General features: G+C 38.7%; 1 protein-coding gene across 3 annotated transcripts in view; it reads right to left on the bottom strand.

Moving 5' to 3' along the window:
• MED27 (mediator complex subunit 27) overlaps window positions 1-17,712 on the bottom strand; it is an 86,410-nt gene that overhangs the window by 40,113 nt on the left and 28,585 nt on the right. For all 3 annotated transcript variants that reach the window (XM_030506740.1, XM_030506741.1, XM_030506742.1), the window contains exon 3: window positions 14,077-14,207. In XM_030506740.1, coding sequence (XP_030362600.1) covers window positions 14,077-14,207 — 131 coding nt within the window. The remainder of the gene's footprint in view (window positions 1-14,076; window positions 14,208-17,712) is intronic.

Here is a 17,712-nt window from a genome sequence, read left to right as displayed (position 1 = left end):
CAGGGCAGTCAAGGAGCACCTTCCATTCTCGCACACCACACTGGACCCGTGCTGACACATCTGGAGAGGCTCTATGCTCAAATCAGAGCTGAACTTCTCTCAATATATTCTATCATACACCCTCAGGAGATGGAAATGAGCTACTTATTTAGGATTTGAAAGCAAAGGGATTCCACTATTTGAACAGACTTCATGTGAAAGAGAAAACCTCCTTCTTGAAATTCTCTGAAACAACCAACAAGAACAAGTGAACAGGTATACAACCAACAAGAACAAGTGAACAAGGAAATACTTGAAACAACCTGAAAACTAAGGATCATCCAACAACAATAAGTTCTCTGTGTCCCTTGTTTACACTGGCATTTTAGGATGTATTTAGGATGTATGGAGATGACAAGATGACAACCAACTGCTCTAGTGGAAGGTGTCCCTGCCCATGACAGTGGGGTTGGAAATACATGATCTTTAACGTCCCTCCCAACCAAAACCATTCCATGATTCTATGGTTTCTGTTCAAGAAGATATCAAAGAGATTTGCAAAACACAGGTCTTTCAGATCCAGTATATTGACAAAGCAATTAATAGCAGAAGCAAACAGAGGTTTGCTTGCATAGGAGCTTGCTGCTGAAGGACGATGCCTAAGACACAACAAAAATTATGTTGCTTAAATACATACGCACAGGAACAGACAATTCAATCATGGTACTGCAGACAGATGCAAGAGTACACAGCAGGAGAGGCAGAAGAATATTACACCACTTAGGCGTCAATATCAGAATTTCTATCGCCATCAATGACCTAATAAAAACCAGAGGGAAGACAGCAAGTGTGGAACAACCAAAAGAAATTAGTAGCAGCAGAAATTTTAGCTGTACTAGCAAAAGTTATAATTGATTTTCTGTCTGTAGTGTTGAAGTTGCTATCTTTGCACTGAAAATAAATCTTCATTTAAAAAGCATAATCACATGTTAAAATAGCTCTACCTGGCATTTTCTGCCAACGAGCTTATTTTACAAGTGGCATATGAGAGCCACCATCACTCTGTCACAGCAAGAAACGCATCTCGCTTCCTTAGAAATAACTAAGATATCATTAGATTTGCTAATCATTTATTACGCTGTAAAATCACTGCTGAAGAAGTAACCTTATGTGTAGATGCAGAGCAACTTTCAAAGTGGAAAGGATCGTCAAGTATGAACTGCTTTTAACCCAAATTTTAGAGTAAAAAAGTTATACAAATATTATTTTAAATCCCAAGCACTCCTCCTTGTAGCGCTCCTTTTAGTTAACTCATCTGCTTCTTACTGTGTTTTTTTTAAAGCAGGCTACTATAACCTGTACATATAGTTATATATATATAACCTGTATAACTACTTAGTTTCTCCAAAAAGATCTGCTTTCTCCCTCCATCAACCACCCCATCCCCTCACACCCTCCCTAGAATAGGGTTATTTTCAAGATGTTTCAACAAGAACAGCACTAATGGGACCTCTAGAAGCAGGAGAACTGCTTCAATAACAACTACAAGTGTAGTCTTCCAACCCTGGAGGTTTTCAGGATTCAGCTAAGGCAACATCACAACTAATCTAATCTACTTGAGACAAGAGACCATCTTTGAACAGGAGGCTGGATTAGATGGCCTCCCAAGGTCCCTTCCAACTCAATCTCCAACCACAAATCAAAGAGGATTCAGATTTGAGAGTCTGGAGCATCCACTGCCACAGCAGACTTTTCCATTGATGTCTACTTGACTAGAAAACACAAAAAGCTGCAGCACGCAGAGGGTTAGCAGAGGTGGTGGTACCTGAGGAGTAAGCACACAAACACACAGTTGGAGGAATTACAACTACAGAACGTATTCAGCATGCTCAGTGGATAGATCGTGCTTCGGTAACTGAAACACCAAACCTGTGATTATCAGCCAGGAGCTACTTCCTAGACTTTCAAATGTATGTGTTACTTGCTAACAATTTACTTCAGTGACATTCAGCTCATCAGCCTAATGCCCTCTTTTCTTAACTTACATTTAAAATTGAACCATAAAAAACAGTTAAAAAGCAATAAATGTTTAAACTTAGGTATTATTTATAATAACAGTACTGTTAGATATGACTATGATTCTTCAAACTATGAGTCTTCCCTGTAGCTGATTAGGCCCAAATTTAGACCCAAGTTTGATTTGTCTTTCAGTCCTTCACAAAAGGCTCTTTTCTAAGACCTGTCTACAAGGCGCATACAAATTTGTCATGAGCAAAAGCATCATCCCTGCTGAGCAGCTGTCAAAATGCAAAAGCCAAAATGAAAGAAGGTTCTGCATGTAAAATAGGGAAGTCGAGAAGCCTGGGTTTTGGCTTGAGGGGAGCTCAGTTTTGTAGTGCTATTTTGGACACAGATATTAAATCTCAAGTTAAAACACATCAAAACAGTAGGGTATTTTTTGCTACTTCTAGACCACATTTGATTTTAACACCAAACACTAAATGCAACAATCAGCAAAAGAGCTCAACAATTCAGAGATTCGAGAAGTCTAAGGGAGCTTGACACAGACTGACAGGCTCCAGCCAAGCTTGCTGTGTAATTATTTCATGTGTCTGCACTTTGTCTTCCATCACTGAAATGAACACCTAAAGGCAAGCACACAAAGGAGACAGAATAATACATCACCCCTCATTTATCAGGATGAACGCTGACAGTGGATAGTTAGAACCTCCTATTAGGTCTCACAAGTAGGAATTATACAGTCATTCACTCCTCACAATGGGTCACTCCTGGACTTTGAATTTTGTAAAAACTTCACTGGTTTTGAAGAATTGACAATAAAAGACAAAAATCCAGACTCTTCCCTGCATGAAAGCATCCGCCTTACAGTTAATGCCTTCTCTTATCCCAGCTTTGTACAAATATTACTCGAGTTGCTATAAGCACTCCTGTGCAGTTCCCAGATGATACAATTCTCAGTTCACGTGGGAAACAGAGGCATTGAGCAACTCAACAAAACAGTGATTTGCTCTCAATAACTTACTCAGGAATCTCTGTATCTTCAAGTGCTTTCAAACATACATGGCACAGAACAAAAAGGCCAGACACTATTCCACAATCAAGGACGGAAACAAAGTATTACAGGCAACAACAGAGTGCAATGATCATATGCAGAATATAATCTTCGCTTCATTCAAGCGAAGTAAACTCAGCAAAGGTTAAATAAGTGATTAACTACTTTACCATGATCTCTGTGCCAAACTCCCACTCTCTTTCCCAAACCAGGATTTGGAAGAACAATCCTGAACAACACAAAAAAAAAATTTAATTTTAATGCAAATATTGCTGCATGGAATTTTGGTTGCTAAAATTAGAGGACTTACTATAGGATTCCCCTGGCCATGACTCACAGACAATAAAGAGACTGCCTGCAGCTAAAGAGAAAAGTCGAAACTAGGCCTGCCGATGTTAACAAAGTCTTCCCTTGTCCAGAGTGTTTTACTCCTTGTATTACCCATGCAAAGGTAAGAATCAGGAAAATAAACTAATAATGAGGCAAATGTATCTATGACCAGTTAGAAATGTGCATTACACTATTAAAACACTTGTTTTCAAAGTAACATACACACACTACTGAGTAACATAACTGAAATTATAAAGACACTGTTATGCTTTATTAGTAAAACCTACACAGCAAAGAGGAAGTACCTTGCAAAATTTAACCATTAGGAATGAAAATAAAGGCAGAGCAGCATCTATAAAGGGGTGAAAATCAAACCACTTCACCCAGTGAAACTTCCAATGGTTGCATTTTATTTATGTTTTCCATTGGCAATTGAGAAAATGGGACTAGGAAAATGATGGTACCAAAACAATTCAAATCATTACAAATGATGATTGTGTCTAAAGGAAAAGTCTATGAGTCATCAGCTGGAATTTGCTACCCAAGCTTTTTTTGTTTAACCCACCCATAGGGTACATGATAAACACATGAATAACCAGAGAATGCCCTAAAGTGAAATTTAAAAGTAATAACAGTTATTTTTAACATCAAGTAAAGAAAGCAGAGCAAAGCAGTTCTCAAACTCTGTATCCTTTCTAGTTCGAAAGGGCATTTATCCATCTTCCTCAAACTCAGAAGCTTGGTTGATGGGTGCTGAATGCAGCCGCTCGAGGCAGCGCTGCAGCACAGGCAGCCCACCACAGTCCCCAGGGAAGGGAATGGCCCCATTAGTCCCCAGGTAAATCCCCATCTGCAGTTCTTTACCTGGGAAAACTTCCCCTTTTTGTTGAAACTACAGGGGACTTTAGTTGCCTGCCTTTTCAGGCACAACTTAGATTTCATGGCTGTTTTTACCGTGATACACCTAGAGCTTCCTATTCCTTAACACTACAGGTTTCACATTTGAAAGTACTTTTATCCCCCCTCACAGTATAGCTGTTTAGTTTTCCTCTCAAATGCCTAAAGGTTACTTGGAATCACATAGAGGCACAGAAATGAAGTCATTAATAAACACATTCTCAATACATTCCTATTGCCATTCTTGCTACACCACCAAAATATAAAGATGGTCTCCCTCCATCTTATTATGGCTCTGCTCTTTCCGCTCATCATCTTTGACAAGGGAATATACAACCAGTGCAGATGGAAACACTTCCTGTAATGTGCTTCTTAATTTGGTAAGCTGCAGTTTTATTCTTTTCAGATTGATCGTCTGCTGCAGGAATGCTGCCTCTAATTCTCCCTCCTCAAATAGTAAAGCTGAAAAATAAAGGGGTTAAAGTAATCATACGATAAAAATCACAGCGTTAGAAAACGCTTTGATATCATTAACTTCATACAAATTTCCTCTCTTATCTAGCTTGTTCTTCACTGTCTAATTAGTTCAACCACTGATAGTTTATGTTCTTTTTTTTGACACAGAAACAAGCAGTTAAATGAGTATTTGAGTCTTTAATTACACATTAACTTCTTCATCCTTAACTTTCTTTTTTACTGAAAGTACAGGGATTCCCTACAGTGCAGTATTAGTGTTCTGCTCTAAATGCTGCAAGGGCATATTCTAATGGTTGGGACTGTGGAACAACTTTTAATTAATTGCCACCTTTTAATGGCACAGTTCTCACACAAACATTACCTCTAAGGCAAACATACATCAAAGAGTCCGAAATTTGCTCTTTTACAACAGGGCTGCAACCCCCAGTAACACTAATGTTCACTGAGGGCTACACACTGCTCTGGATTCATGCCTATTCCAGAAAATTAACACACAGATCAAGGCTGGTAGACAGCCCAAAGTTTCCAGAAAGATAAAGCTTTTTCACTTCCCAACAATGGAGTGTTCCAGTTGATCTTCAGTAAAGTAGATGGGAATTATTTCAAATCACTGCTCAGTCACATAGGGCTACACATCAGACTCAGGGCAATCCTTTCTGTGGGATTAGTTTGGGGAATACAGCACCAAAACATCAACAGGGATCAGCCCCAGGCCTCTTCTGGCTCATGTCTTCAAGACAGGACCATTCATGGAGGTGTTCACAACAAGGACATTTGAGCTCAGGCTATCAATCCATAAAAGCTCGCAGCACATTAGGAAGTGAAGCTCTATACACTGTAAAGAAATGATGAAATCTTAATTACATTCAGTCTCTTTCCATAGCAGTTGGTTAAAATATTTGTTGAAAAGTTAATTAATAGAACAGATTTTTCCTCTGTGTTAAAGTACACTTGTCAAGTTTTACAACACAACTAATGCACGTCAGTAATTTACTAGGGATAAAGCAGCACCCAAAATCCTTGTCTCTTGTACTTTTATGGATAGAAATCATTATCCTGCTAATGAATATCCTCAGGAACATTTAGTTTGAGTTAAAATCTTTCCTTTGGACAATCTGTGTTGATCAATGCCTGCTGGATTATTGTAATTACTTTGCAAGAAAATATGCAGCTGTATGGGACTTAATGGAATGAAATGAAATTCAGCATATAGCTGTAGCCAAAAAACCCACTGATGTGGCATAACAAAACAAAGAAGATTATTACAGAACCCCCTGTTGCCAGATATAGCAACACAGCAGGAGATTAGATCAGAATAAAAAGTTTTTAAAGTCCTATTTCTACAGATGCACAGAACAGCAAAGGTGTTGACTCAGTACTGAGCTACCAAGCACCACCAGACTCAAGAATGGCAGCTAAAATCCAAAAAACTTCCACACAAAGTCACATTGTACCCAAGCTGTGGTAATGTGCAGTCCACACAGATGACTACTAGACCTTTGGCAACACTCAGTGCACTTCCACAGAAGCCACTGTGACCCACCTACTGACTACGGCAGGAGGGCACAGAGCAGGAAGAGGGGAAAAGCCTCCTCACATACTGGGACCAAACCTGCTAAAAAACACAACAGTCTATTACACAAGTAAGGTTGCAGTCTGGATCCTACTCAACTCCCCAAGTCATACAGCTCGATCTGGTGCTCCAACACTTCTATTGATCAGAGATAAACACAAATGAAAATCCAAAATATTAATACTCTAAAAGGGTTTCTCCTATTGTCCGAATGCTGGCTTAATAACGCTGGGAGTGATCAAGTTTACAGCATAAAAGACAATTGGATTTATACTGTATTACAACATGCCATACAAAAATTTAGAAGCCAGAGATGCAGAAGCAGGTACCTGCTGTAGGACTGAGTGCTACAGCACATTTTATCATCCACAGACTTTAAAAAGAGATCACTTTTTCTCAGCTTTCAGATTCTCATTAAATCTCTGTTGGTTCACTATTCAAAGTTGTCCCTAATTCAAGAAACCATATACATCCTTAATAAAGCACAGAAAAGGACTTCAAGGGCCTCACAGATCAAACAGGGAAAGAAAGAAGGGAATGAAAAAATAAAATCATCTGCCTGCCTTCTGTATCTTTGGTAGCTAAACAGGTTACAAACACATGCATGGCTCCAGAGTTCACATGCTAGATAACCCAAGTGAACAGAAGTGAAAACAAAGCTCTTCTCTTGATAAAACTCAGTTCACAGAAGTTTAATGATGTGTTATCACCTAGGAATCTTTCCCTCATAATTTGTAATACATTATGGGTTCAACCATGGCAGATGCTTCTCCAGGTTTGGGATCTAAGTGTCCTGGCTACCAAATCTGAAAAGAACCAGAGCTGCTCCAAGCCACCTATTAAACATTACCATTGAGGGTAACTTAAATCAGAATTTCCAATACTGTGGTGGCAACATCCCTTGTAGTAGTTCAGAGAACCAGATTTCTTAGCTTGCAGTGCTGGGGAAACACTGTTGAGAAGAAGATGAAGAAGTTGGGATAATTTAATTACAACTTTTCCTCCCATGTCCTAGGATACAATTTTAATACTCACTGTATTTAAGGAAACCAGAAATACCCAAGGATCTCACTAAAACTAAAACGAAAGGTGGACTCTAACAGGATCCAATCTTGTTTCCATAAAACAGCTTGTCTAAAAGCAACTGTTGTCATCTCTGCTTGGTAGGCAGAAGGGAAACCTGCAGAAAAATCCAAAAACAAATCACAACACTGCTGTATCTTAAAATAACTCAAAACTATCGTATTTTCAATAGCTGCTGAAATTCAATCTGATCTGAATTCTTAGCACTTATTTTCCTGGAACAAAGCTGTCAAAATAGTGGTTTCCTTTTTGCTCATTATTCTCTATTATATGCTACATAGTTTGAAAAATTCACTTGAGGATGTTGCTATTCTCTGAAGCAGTGTTGTAGGCGGCAGTCTGCACAGGTTCATGTTATTCTGTAGTTTTCCTTGAAAGAAAGTAAACACTACATACACTGTGTGTATTCCCTTGAAAAATTCTAGAGGAATGGGTACCATTCAACTGCCATTGTTACATCGAACCCCTCCACCACCACTGTATTTAGAAAAGAATGGAATACTAACCCCCAAAATGGATTTTATACACCCACAGCATAGATTTTATAATTGAAATAGATTTTTCTCTAGGGAATGGATAAACCTTCACAAAACCACCTGTGTAATAAGCGAATGATTTTTACTAGAGGTTAGAAAGAACTAGCACTCTACCTAGCTAGATTAGCTTTGGGAGTCAGAATACCAATATTTGAGGGGGGAAACCAGTATTTTGGACCTTCTGTGCAAAATTATGGAGCTTATTAAAAGGCAAAACAAAGACCTATTTAACAAAGATTGACCACATACACCACCACCAAACACACAGGTAGGGAAAAACATACAAGAGGAAACAAATTGACCATGATTTTCAAAGGGAAAGTAACAGTTTTTTCTTAAACTCTTAAAAAAGTAAGATGAAGTACAATATAGAAAGTTTTAAAGAGACTTTCTATTTAGTTGAAGCAGCTGAAATAGTAGAGACTCGAGTATCTAAAGATGCTGCACGATACGCACATAGACTCTCAATGCTAAAATCAATATAGCAGATAGGGATAAATGCAATACCCTGCAACTTACACTAAAACAGCTTCCCAAAACATCTGCCAAACAGGTGTTCATCGATCTACTCCAAATCAAAACACTACGATGATGTGATCCGACCTGTGCACAAGATACCAAATACTAAAACTAATGTTCCATCTACGTGGTACATGGCTGCAAAGTAATTAAACTTACTCTTGTAAATATTGTCTTACAATATAAAGAACTAATTTTTAATTTGTTTTTTCATATAAAAAGAGATTAATTTTTGGAGCAAAAGGGTCACAGATTTCAGCAACATGTTCTTTTTTTTACAGTTCCTGTTGCACTGTCTTGCTGAAGTCAAGCTAAAGGAATACTGAGAGAAACTTAAACATGAACAGGGATATTAAATGAGCTCCTAGTATTGAGAGTTATTGGAAACTGATCTCTTCCTTATTAATGCAATTCCCCATCATGTACAAAAAGATATCTCCATGTTCCAGAATGCAAACAGAGTTTTAATCTTTAATTATATTCTCAACCCCAACTCTTCTGGAAAGAAGTATAGATGTGGGCCTGAGGATTATTACTTTATTACATTATCATCTCTGTGGTATTTAATGAATATTGATACTTAGTGCAGCTTTGCCAGGAGGGGGAAAGGAGAATTTTAAAACTACAAGAACTTCTGACAACTTCTCTCAAAATGGAAGATAGAGCCACACTCTTCTGCTCCTGACTACTTCTAAGAGACCCAATCTCACAGTACAGCTTGTAACACAGAACAGGATTATCACAGTAACAACGCTCGCGTGGTAAATACCCACATTCCCCACAGCCTCTAGACCAGGCGTCACACTTCACTGGGACATCCTGTTCCTGGTGTCAGAGCAGGAATCCCTATCTGGGATTTCAGACATCTAAAACACAGTGAGGTCAGACCAGCTGCGCAGAATTTAAACAAACCATCTTACAAAATACAAAACCTATGAACACTTATTGGCTTAAGCATGCTTTGCCATTATCTTTACAATAATCTGCCTCTTTCTTTCATAATGAAAATCCCTGAACCTGGGAAGCAATTAGATGTCATTTATAAAACAAAATGCTGAGAAAACCCTTCCCTCCAAAAACTCTTGGCAAAGGGGCTCATCAGGATTTTTCTTAATGTGATAAATTACACAAGTGAAGTTCTAAATAATTTCTTCTGGCACATCTGATGACTGGGTGTATAGTTTATATATATATATACACACACACCTTTCAGTTAGTTAACTTAAAAATAGTAACTTTGTTTTGAATATTCAATCACTGACTATTTTAAATTGAATTCCTTCCTACAGAGTCAGATTGTGTGTCCTGAAGAAAGTTCTTGAACAAATACAACAGAATCTTACAGTACTACTTATATGACAGAACCACTAAAACCAATAGGGCATTACTGCTATGAAACACCACCACTTTGACTATGCTGGTATTGAATCAAGCTACAATAAACACCGAGTTTGGGACAGCTGTATATTTATTTTCCAAATCCAGATGATCAGACACATGCTGAGCCAGTAAATTAACTTTTTAAAGGAGACCACTCACCAAAGAGCATCATTTGCAAATGTAGCTCCAAAGGATGGAACAAGTCTGGTCTTTTATAGATATCCATCTTCTCTAGGAGAATCCAGATGCATTCTGAGTGTATAGAGCAGAAGAGAGACCTCCTCCACCTCACCCAGAACAAGTGGCAGAAACAACCTGTCCCTCCTGAGACTCTGCCCAGCACTCTGGGCTCAAGTCGTTCTTATCTCCTAAAAGAAAAGTTATCTTCACAGTTTATTGTTGCTCATTTATCTAGAACAGTATCATGGGCAGCACTGTCTTTGTTTTTAATAATGGAAAAGTAATTTTGCTGCTGTTTCTAGCAATAGAGTACAAATTCACAGAGATTTTTACTCAATCTATTACAATGTTTTCACTGTCAGGTTAGGGCATACATCAAACCACAGAGATTTACAAGACAAGCTGAAGAGCCCTAAAACAAAAAACCTGGACTCTTTTACTCAAGCCTCTCTGTCTCTTGAGCCTGAAGTTGTCAAACAAGAAGCAGACTTCAGCTTGTTTATTGTTTATAGCCTGTTTATTTCCCAAAAACCACAAGTGTCACAACAAATGACCCTAAAAGGCAGCATAAAGGGCAAGCGCCTTAGTACCTTTTGCGGTGAGCAAGTTCTTGTTCTGGCAATTTCCTGCCAGATAGAGAAGACAGATGATTAATCTGGGAGCACTGAGAAAGCCCCATGCAACAGAGCTATCAAGTCACAAGGCTGTCAGCTGAGACCCCTAAAATTTCCCATTAAAACTACCTGACCCTCTTGTGTGTGCCAATGAACACGACTGGAAGAATCTAGTCAACATCCTGCGCTTCCTCTTTGCTTTCTTTTGCCTCATCTCACAGCAACTCACTGCTACCTTCTTCCAGCTAGAAAGTAACATACCACAGTCTGCCGGGCTCACAGCAGGGTGGTCCAGCAGTAGGGTCTACTTCCATGGGCTCGCTGCTCCCAGCCACCCTAGATTCTTTGAGGCTCAGCGTTCTGCTCCCACAGAGCCATGGAGACAGCTTTGAAACTAGGAATTTGCTTTTGAGATGTGGTGCCAAGCAAAATAATACAATATTAACTGCATGAACTACTAAAATTCAAGAGAAAAGAAGAAAACTTAAGAGCCATCCTTTCTTATTGACTTTTTCAAACCAGAAGATGACACTCTGGTTTTCAGAAGGGTTGCATGTATCTGCTTTCCTAGTCACTTGGAAGGAGCTGACAGCTTTCAGCACTTCAGCAAACACTGCTTTGAGATTCTTTAACAGAAGGAAGGAACCAGCAGCCAGATGAGAAGCATGTGAGGGAACGCATCTATTAGCAAGTACAGGGAGATGTCTTGTTAATAGAAGACAGAAGGAGGGACAAAGCAGGGGGAGAAAGAAGCCAGCAGTTAGTCATTTTCTCATACAGATACATTTGGCTAGAAAGGAGATGCATACCAATCTAGTATTCCTTCCTGCACTTTCAGAGCCAGTGAAAACCAACACTGAAAAGCCAAACTGAACACCAAAAGGCCTCTCTTCAAAACAGTTCAGCATGCTTAGAAGCCCTCAGATAAGGAAAACAGTGCGAAAATGAAATTTTTCCTGGTAATGGTTATAGGACTGAGACCTCCCATTTTTAAAAATACCTTTTTGATTCAAAATTGCTGCTGCTGTTTTGGATATCTACCAGTGAAAAGCTAAAGCTTCTTGCCTCCAAACCAGAGGACATCTAACGATGGCGTTAGGGTGGCAAGGGACCAATGAGTGGGCCCACCAAGAATAAGCTTTGCCATTTGCAAAACCCTTTCTCTGGCTCCTTCTGTGAGCATGCAGTATGAAGAGATGTCTGAGCCTCCAAGACAGGCTGAGAAGGTTTTGAGTTTGTTTGGTTTGGTTTTTTTCAAAAAGCCATTTTGGAGAGGAAAGGAGAGAAAAAAGCAGAGCAGGGAAAGAGATGAAAGGCTCAAGTAAAAGCAATGAGTTGACACAACAATCAAGTCTTGTATCACCACCTTTATGAGAAGAAACATCATTTGTCTATGTTCAGCCTGTGGAATAAAACTCAAGTCTCACCATAGTAATAAAGATCAAAGATACAGATTATCAAGGTAATTCCTCACCTTGTGTCATTGCCATTAAGAACACAATGTGCAATAGCAAAAGTTGCCCATGCAGTTTCTTTAAGGAACAGGAACATAAATCGATTAGTAACATGCTCTCTAATGCTACCTTTAACTCAGATTAAGACATATTTAACATCAAACTATCCTTATGCAAAATCTGCATAAACATAAAAGAGTTTTTAGAAGATTCTTTGTCCAGATCATCACCTATGTTACCTCCTGAGCAACAGCGTTCCCTGCATTCTTTTGCAGGCTGAAAAGGATTACTGCAGCATTGCTATTTGCTCCAATCTGCCATTCCAAAATGACATTTTGGCATATAGCCGTTCTTTATTACTTATGTTTAAGAAAAGCTCTACATAATATAGTTGCTCTGAACAACATTTAATATATACTTGACTCACAGCACACTGTTACTCAGCCCAAATACTTCTCATTTAACTTAATTTTAATAGCATATATCAAAGCAAAAAAGAGAAATAGTTATCCCTTTCTTGACTAATCAATAAAGCTAAAAAACCCATAAATCCCTGTACTGCCGTGTGAAAATCAGTATGCACTATGCCATATATATCAAGGAGATACGAAGTTCTGCACCTGATGTTTTCTTTTTTTGGATTTTATAAAGAATGAAGGGGAGGAAAACCAAAATCACAGCATGATTCATCATTATTTGCATGAAACTCCAGCAAAATCAAGATATTAAAATCCACTTGCCACACTTTTTTTTAATACTTTTCATAAGCATATTTTCATAAGTTTTTTCATAATCTACTTCTGCCCCGTGTTGGGGACATGATATTGAGCCCAACAGGTATTTGATTTGACTTAATATAACTATTATTCGCTTCTTGAAGACACACCAAGATAGCAAATAAGGACAAATAAGGAAAGGTCAAAGAGAAGCCAGAGAGAAGGAAACCAGTGACAGATAAAGGACCAACTCAGCATAAACGTATTTTCCCTGTGAATAATGCTGGAAGTAGTAATAAGATACTGAAACATAATTCAACTACCAGATCAAGTTCCATTACCACACTAAAATTACATTCTATCTGCAAATTCCAGGTAAATGCAAAATTGAAGCAAAAACTCACCTGCAGATAGAGACATACTTTTCAATGCGTATATTGTATACCTGATATTAAGATTTCCTTAGATTCCTTCATCAACTTAGGCCTGACTCTGGTGACAACAGAGACTTTTCTTATTACAACTATGAAGTTTTTAGAAGCACAATGTTTATATACCAGTGACTTGTTCCGTGAAAAAACCCAGGCAGTTTCCACAAACTACAAGGATGCTCAGTACAATGAGTAATTGCTCAGCACTTCATTTTCTACATAATAATCATTTTCTTATATGTAACTAAATATTTTAAGCAGTTTACTAATTTATAAGCTTAGCTGTGGACATCTCTGTGGTTTTGGCATCAGTACACAGACTGCCTGAAGTGTTGATACTCTATGTCCTCAAACAGTTCCTAAGTGTCCTCATAATTGCTTGTCACCTGTAAAAGACGTTTAGATCCAATGCAAAACTAACATATGGTGAACAGATGGACTCAGACAGACGTTTGTCGAGAAAGTACTCACACCAAAGACTTTTTGGCTTCAGCCTTTTAGGACCTTCAGAAAAGTCCTACTTGAAGCTTCAAGTCATACTACTCAGGGGAACATCATTCCTCAACGACAACCTCATGCTGCAAAAACTTTTATGACCTGCTACAAAGAAGAATCCTTGCAACTTTTCTGTTATCAAGTACCTCCATAAGCAGAAGAAACAAAATACTGTTTCTACAAGGTACCCCACCCCACCAACTAGAATAATTCATCTTGTATGAAACAAAAATGCCAGCACAAGGCTGATTTTTTTAAAAATATATCATTACAATTAAAAGTGTTTTAAGAAAACCTGCCCCCCACCATGCAAACTCTTTAAAATACTCCATTACTTACTGAGGAGGTAGCACAAGAGTTGTTGGCTGAGCTTTTGGCCTGCGTTTTGCAGATACTCCCATCTGGTTGGCTGAACGTTTCAGAGACTGCTGATTCAGAAGGCCAGATGCCAGCCCGGCATGGTACTGCAACTGGATAATAAAACACATATATATTAAAACACACACCACTGCAGTACACTGTCTGTGATCAGATCTCTACTATCTGTACCACCTGATTCAAATTACAGCCAGTCAGTAAGTTAATGTATGGTATTTCACATATATTGCTTGGGTAGAAGATGATGCAAACAAAAGCATATTTATAGTCTGCTGTGAAATAAGTATCACAAGGAAGTTATGTTATAGGGCAAGAAAGATGATGAATCAAAGACATCTTCTCAAGTCCTAACTCTCCTGAAACTTGAGCTTGCTTTTCAATGTGAAGACTGTTTCTCCCCTCAAGGGATCAAGCATTCTTACTTTTTGGAATAAGAAAAAGAGGAAGAAAGATGCATAAACCAGCGTTTTAAAAATAACACATCTTTTGTTCTTAAACATAAAACCACAAACATTCACAAAGAAGTTTCTACCACTGTAAAGAAAAATCTACCCTTTAAAATACCTGCTAGCACCTCTCCATAGCACTGCAGGAAAATTGACATTCAGGAGCTTTCTCCTAACCTTTTATTGTACTTGCCAGTGAAAGACAAATTTATGAAGGACACAACATGAATCTGCAAGATCTTGAGTACGATCCCACTGCTCACAGATGTAAGAACAGCTACAGTGCTGTGTCTGTCCTGAAACCAGCTTTAAGTGCAACAAATAGCAAGCTCACCTCTAAAACCTCCCAATTTACATTTAGTTCTCCACTTCTGAAGGAGGTGGGAGGAGAAATTCAGTGTCAAACAAATGCAATTTCCTCCATCATTCTAGTCCCCACATCAATGTGTTCTTTAAATTGTCTTAAAGATTTGGTTTGAAAAGGTGAACTGTTTAACAACTCCAACCCAATGGTGTGAACCTAAAAGAGATCACAGTTAGGAAAATATGATTTATGTACGCTCGGAAAATAAAGGGGGCTTAGGCAAAGCTATTGTGCAGGGGACTGACTGAAAAGGAAGGAAACAAAGCTTGGTAAAGTGATCTACTTGAAAATGGCTATTAAAATGAGTGAAGCTATCCAGTGAGGCAATTTGACTCAAATGACAATGATCAGAGCATCCATAAGGCTTTTTAACAGGCTCCTGATTTACTTGGCTGCCTTGCCACGTGATCTTGGCCGTGGCACAACATGAAGACACATCGCATTCCTAATGGGAAGAGAACTGTGTTCTGCCAGGGAAGAGGGGATTGTAGTGCCCCAACAGCTCAGCTTAGAAATGAATTTTGCTCAAATTTGTTTTTCTCTGACAGATTTCTGAAATGAAAAAAAAAAAAAAATCAATGAGAGCAATGGACAGCACATGTTTGAAAGGCAATGTTTCAAAGTGTCAGGGGCTTAGTTTTCAATCTTCGCTCCCAGAATTTGCAGTGAGTGCAATATGCAGGGAATTAAAGGGAAAGACAGCTCTGGCAGAAGACCCCTCCAACTCCAGGAACACGCTTTTCCCTTTTCTTCTTGCATCTTACTACCAGCAGCCCTCCTGTAGCCATTTTGTGTTGGTGACACCATTCACTGTGCAGAATGACACAGGCAGCTATTTCATGGAAATATGAATTGGGCACTTGCTCAGAGATGGAGGCAACCAGTGGTGCTAAGCATAGATGCATTTTAAATGCAACCTTTTCAAATCATTTCATAGCCTCCCAGCTAGTCTGACATTTTGTGGTCAGGCATTAAAGAATTAACAATAAATACATTTTAACAATTTTATACATGAAGGCTGACCCCCAGTGATTAAGCTATTTTTATTAATTATAGGTATTTCTTTATAATCTACCTTTGCTCCTAGGAATGCAGATCCAACTGTCAAAATCTATAAGGGCCATTAAATATTTACCAACCATCCTTATAATGGGAGAAAAGGTCAAAGTTAATAAAACTGACAGGCAGCTTCTGTCTAACTTGATTTATACATTATTAAAGTATCACATCCTGTATCGCACACAATGCAATGCTTTTGGGGAGCAAAGAGGTGTTAACTGAAGAGATTGGGAAATTGTTTCTTAATCACTTGTTCTGAGGAGCAGAAACAGGACTGAAAATAGTGCCAAAACAGTAATACTAACATCAAAACTATAGCCTGAAGATTCAACTGTCCTGATGGATAATAACGTGCCACTCAGTTCCTTTTTTCCCTTGTAAAATAAACTCCTTTGTCTGCCAGCATCAGCCATGACAGCAAATCTCAGATAGAAACATTTCAATCCTCTCAAAATTTTTACTTCCCAACAATGCTATTTAGAATGCTATTTCCAAACATACCCTCTTCACCTTAGGGAACACAATGAAATGTACTGTCAGAGGGTATGATGGGTGTTCAAAAAGCTTATACAGGGAAGCTGAGATGAGCTCAAGGGACACAAACCCTCTGAGGGTTAATAAACACACAGAAACCACATTTAGCTGAAGAAGTCCCTGAGTTAGAGACTGCTGATGGCTGGAAGAACACTGCAGAGAACAGTGTCTACCAGCATGTGCTTATAGTTACTGCAGGAGATAAGACATGCAGGTCAACAGGAGCCTTTGGTTGGACCTGCAGAGCTGCTCTGTGTCAGTCAGTGTCTCTAAAGAGCGGTCCACGCAGGTCTAAGGGACCCTGTGTGACCCAACGCAGCCAAAAGTTGGGCACTTGTGGATGGTCAGGACTGCCTTCTGCAGTGTATTCCCAACAACCTTCCATCTGCTTTTGACGACTGTGCTCATTTAAACCAGCAGAATGGTAAACTGCAACAGCTTGATCCATGGAATATCCCAAATACTCACTGAGCTTGAGCACTGGTGCAGCACTAGGTAGTACTGCAAATCATTTATCAGCTGCTGAGGAATGCCCCATCCTTCAGAGGCTTTATTACAGCAAGCATCCACGCCTTCCGGCTTTGGGCAATTCAATTGGTTATGTAAAGTTAAGCTCTTCACTTCCTAATGAAATATTCCTCCATAAAATTTCAACAAGACTGATCTTTTTTTCCCCAATACATGCAGATGAAACATAAAATCTGTTCCACAAAACTAATAAAACCAGCACCAACAAAATCAATTGATAACACTTCGCAGTGAGGATATACACCAGTGCCAACTTGTACAGTTTTAGGATGAGTCTCATGATACCTGATACTCTTCTTAAAAACTGCGTTTCCAAGTAGATGTGTGAATTCCACATTTAAAAAACAAGAGACTCTAGTTCTCAAGATGTAGGAAAAGTACTGAAATTAATGCTTCAGTACATACAACAGCTTTACCTGAAGGTAAATAAAACAGAATTTGGATTGGTTTTGAATTTTATTAATTTTGAGATTCATTATTTCTCCATGTTAACGGCAACACAGCCTATATTTTTTAGAAAAAAAGATTATCACTGATGTTTTACAGGTGCCGTAATTCACATTTTCAGTGTTCTTGAGTATATGAAAACTACATTGATACATCGACAGCTCTTAACCTTCCCCACAAAGTGAAATATATCAGAACAGAGACAGCACTTTGGAGTCA

Source organism: Strigops habroptila, chromosome 15 (genome assembly GCF_004027225.2).
Source record: "Strigops habroptila isolate Jane chromosome 15, bStrHab1.2.pri, whole genome shotgun sequence".
Lineage (NCBI taxonomy): Eukaryota > Metazoa > Chordata > Aves > Psittaciformes > Psittacidae > Strigops > Strigops habroptila.
The sequence above is the reverse complement of the archived record's forward strand: the minus strand, read 5'-3'. Positions and strand labels throughout refer to the sequence as shown.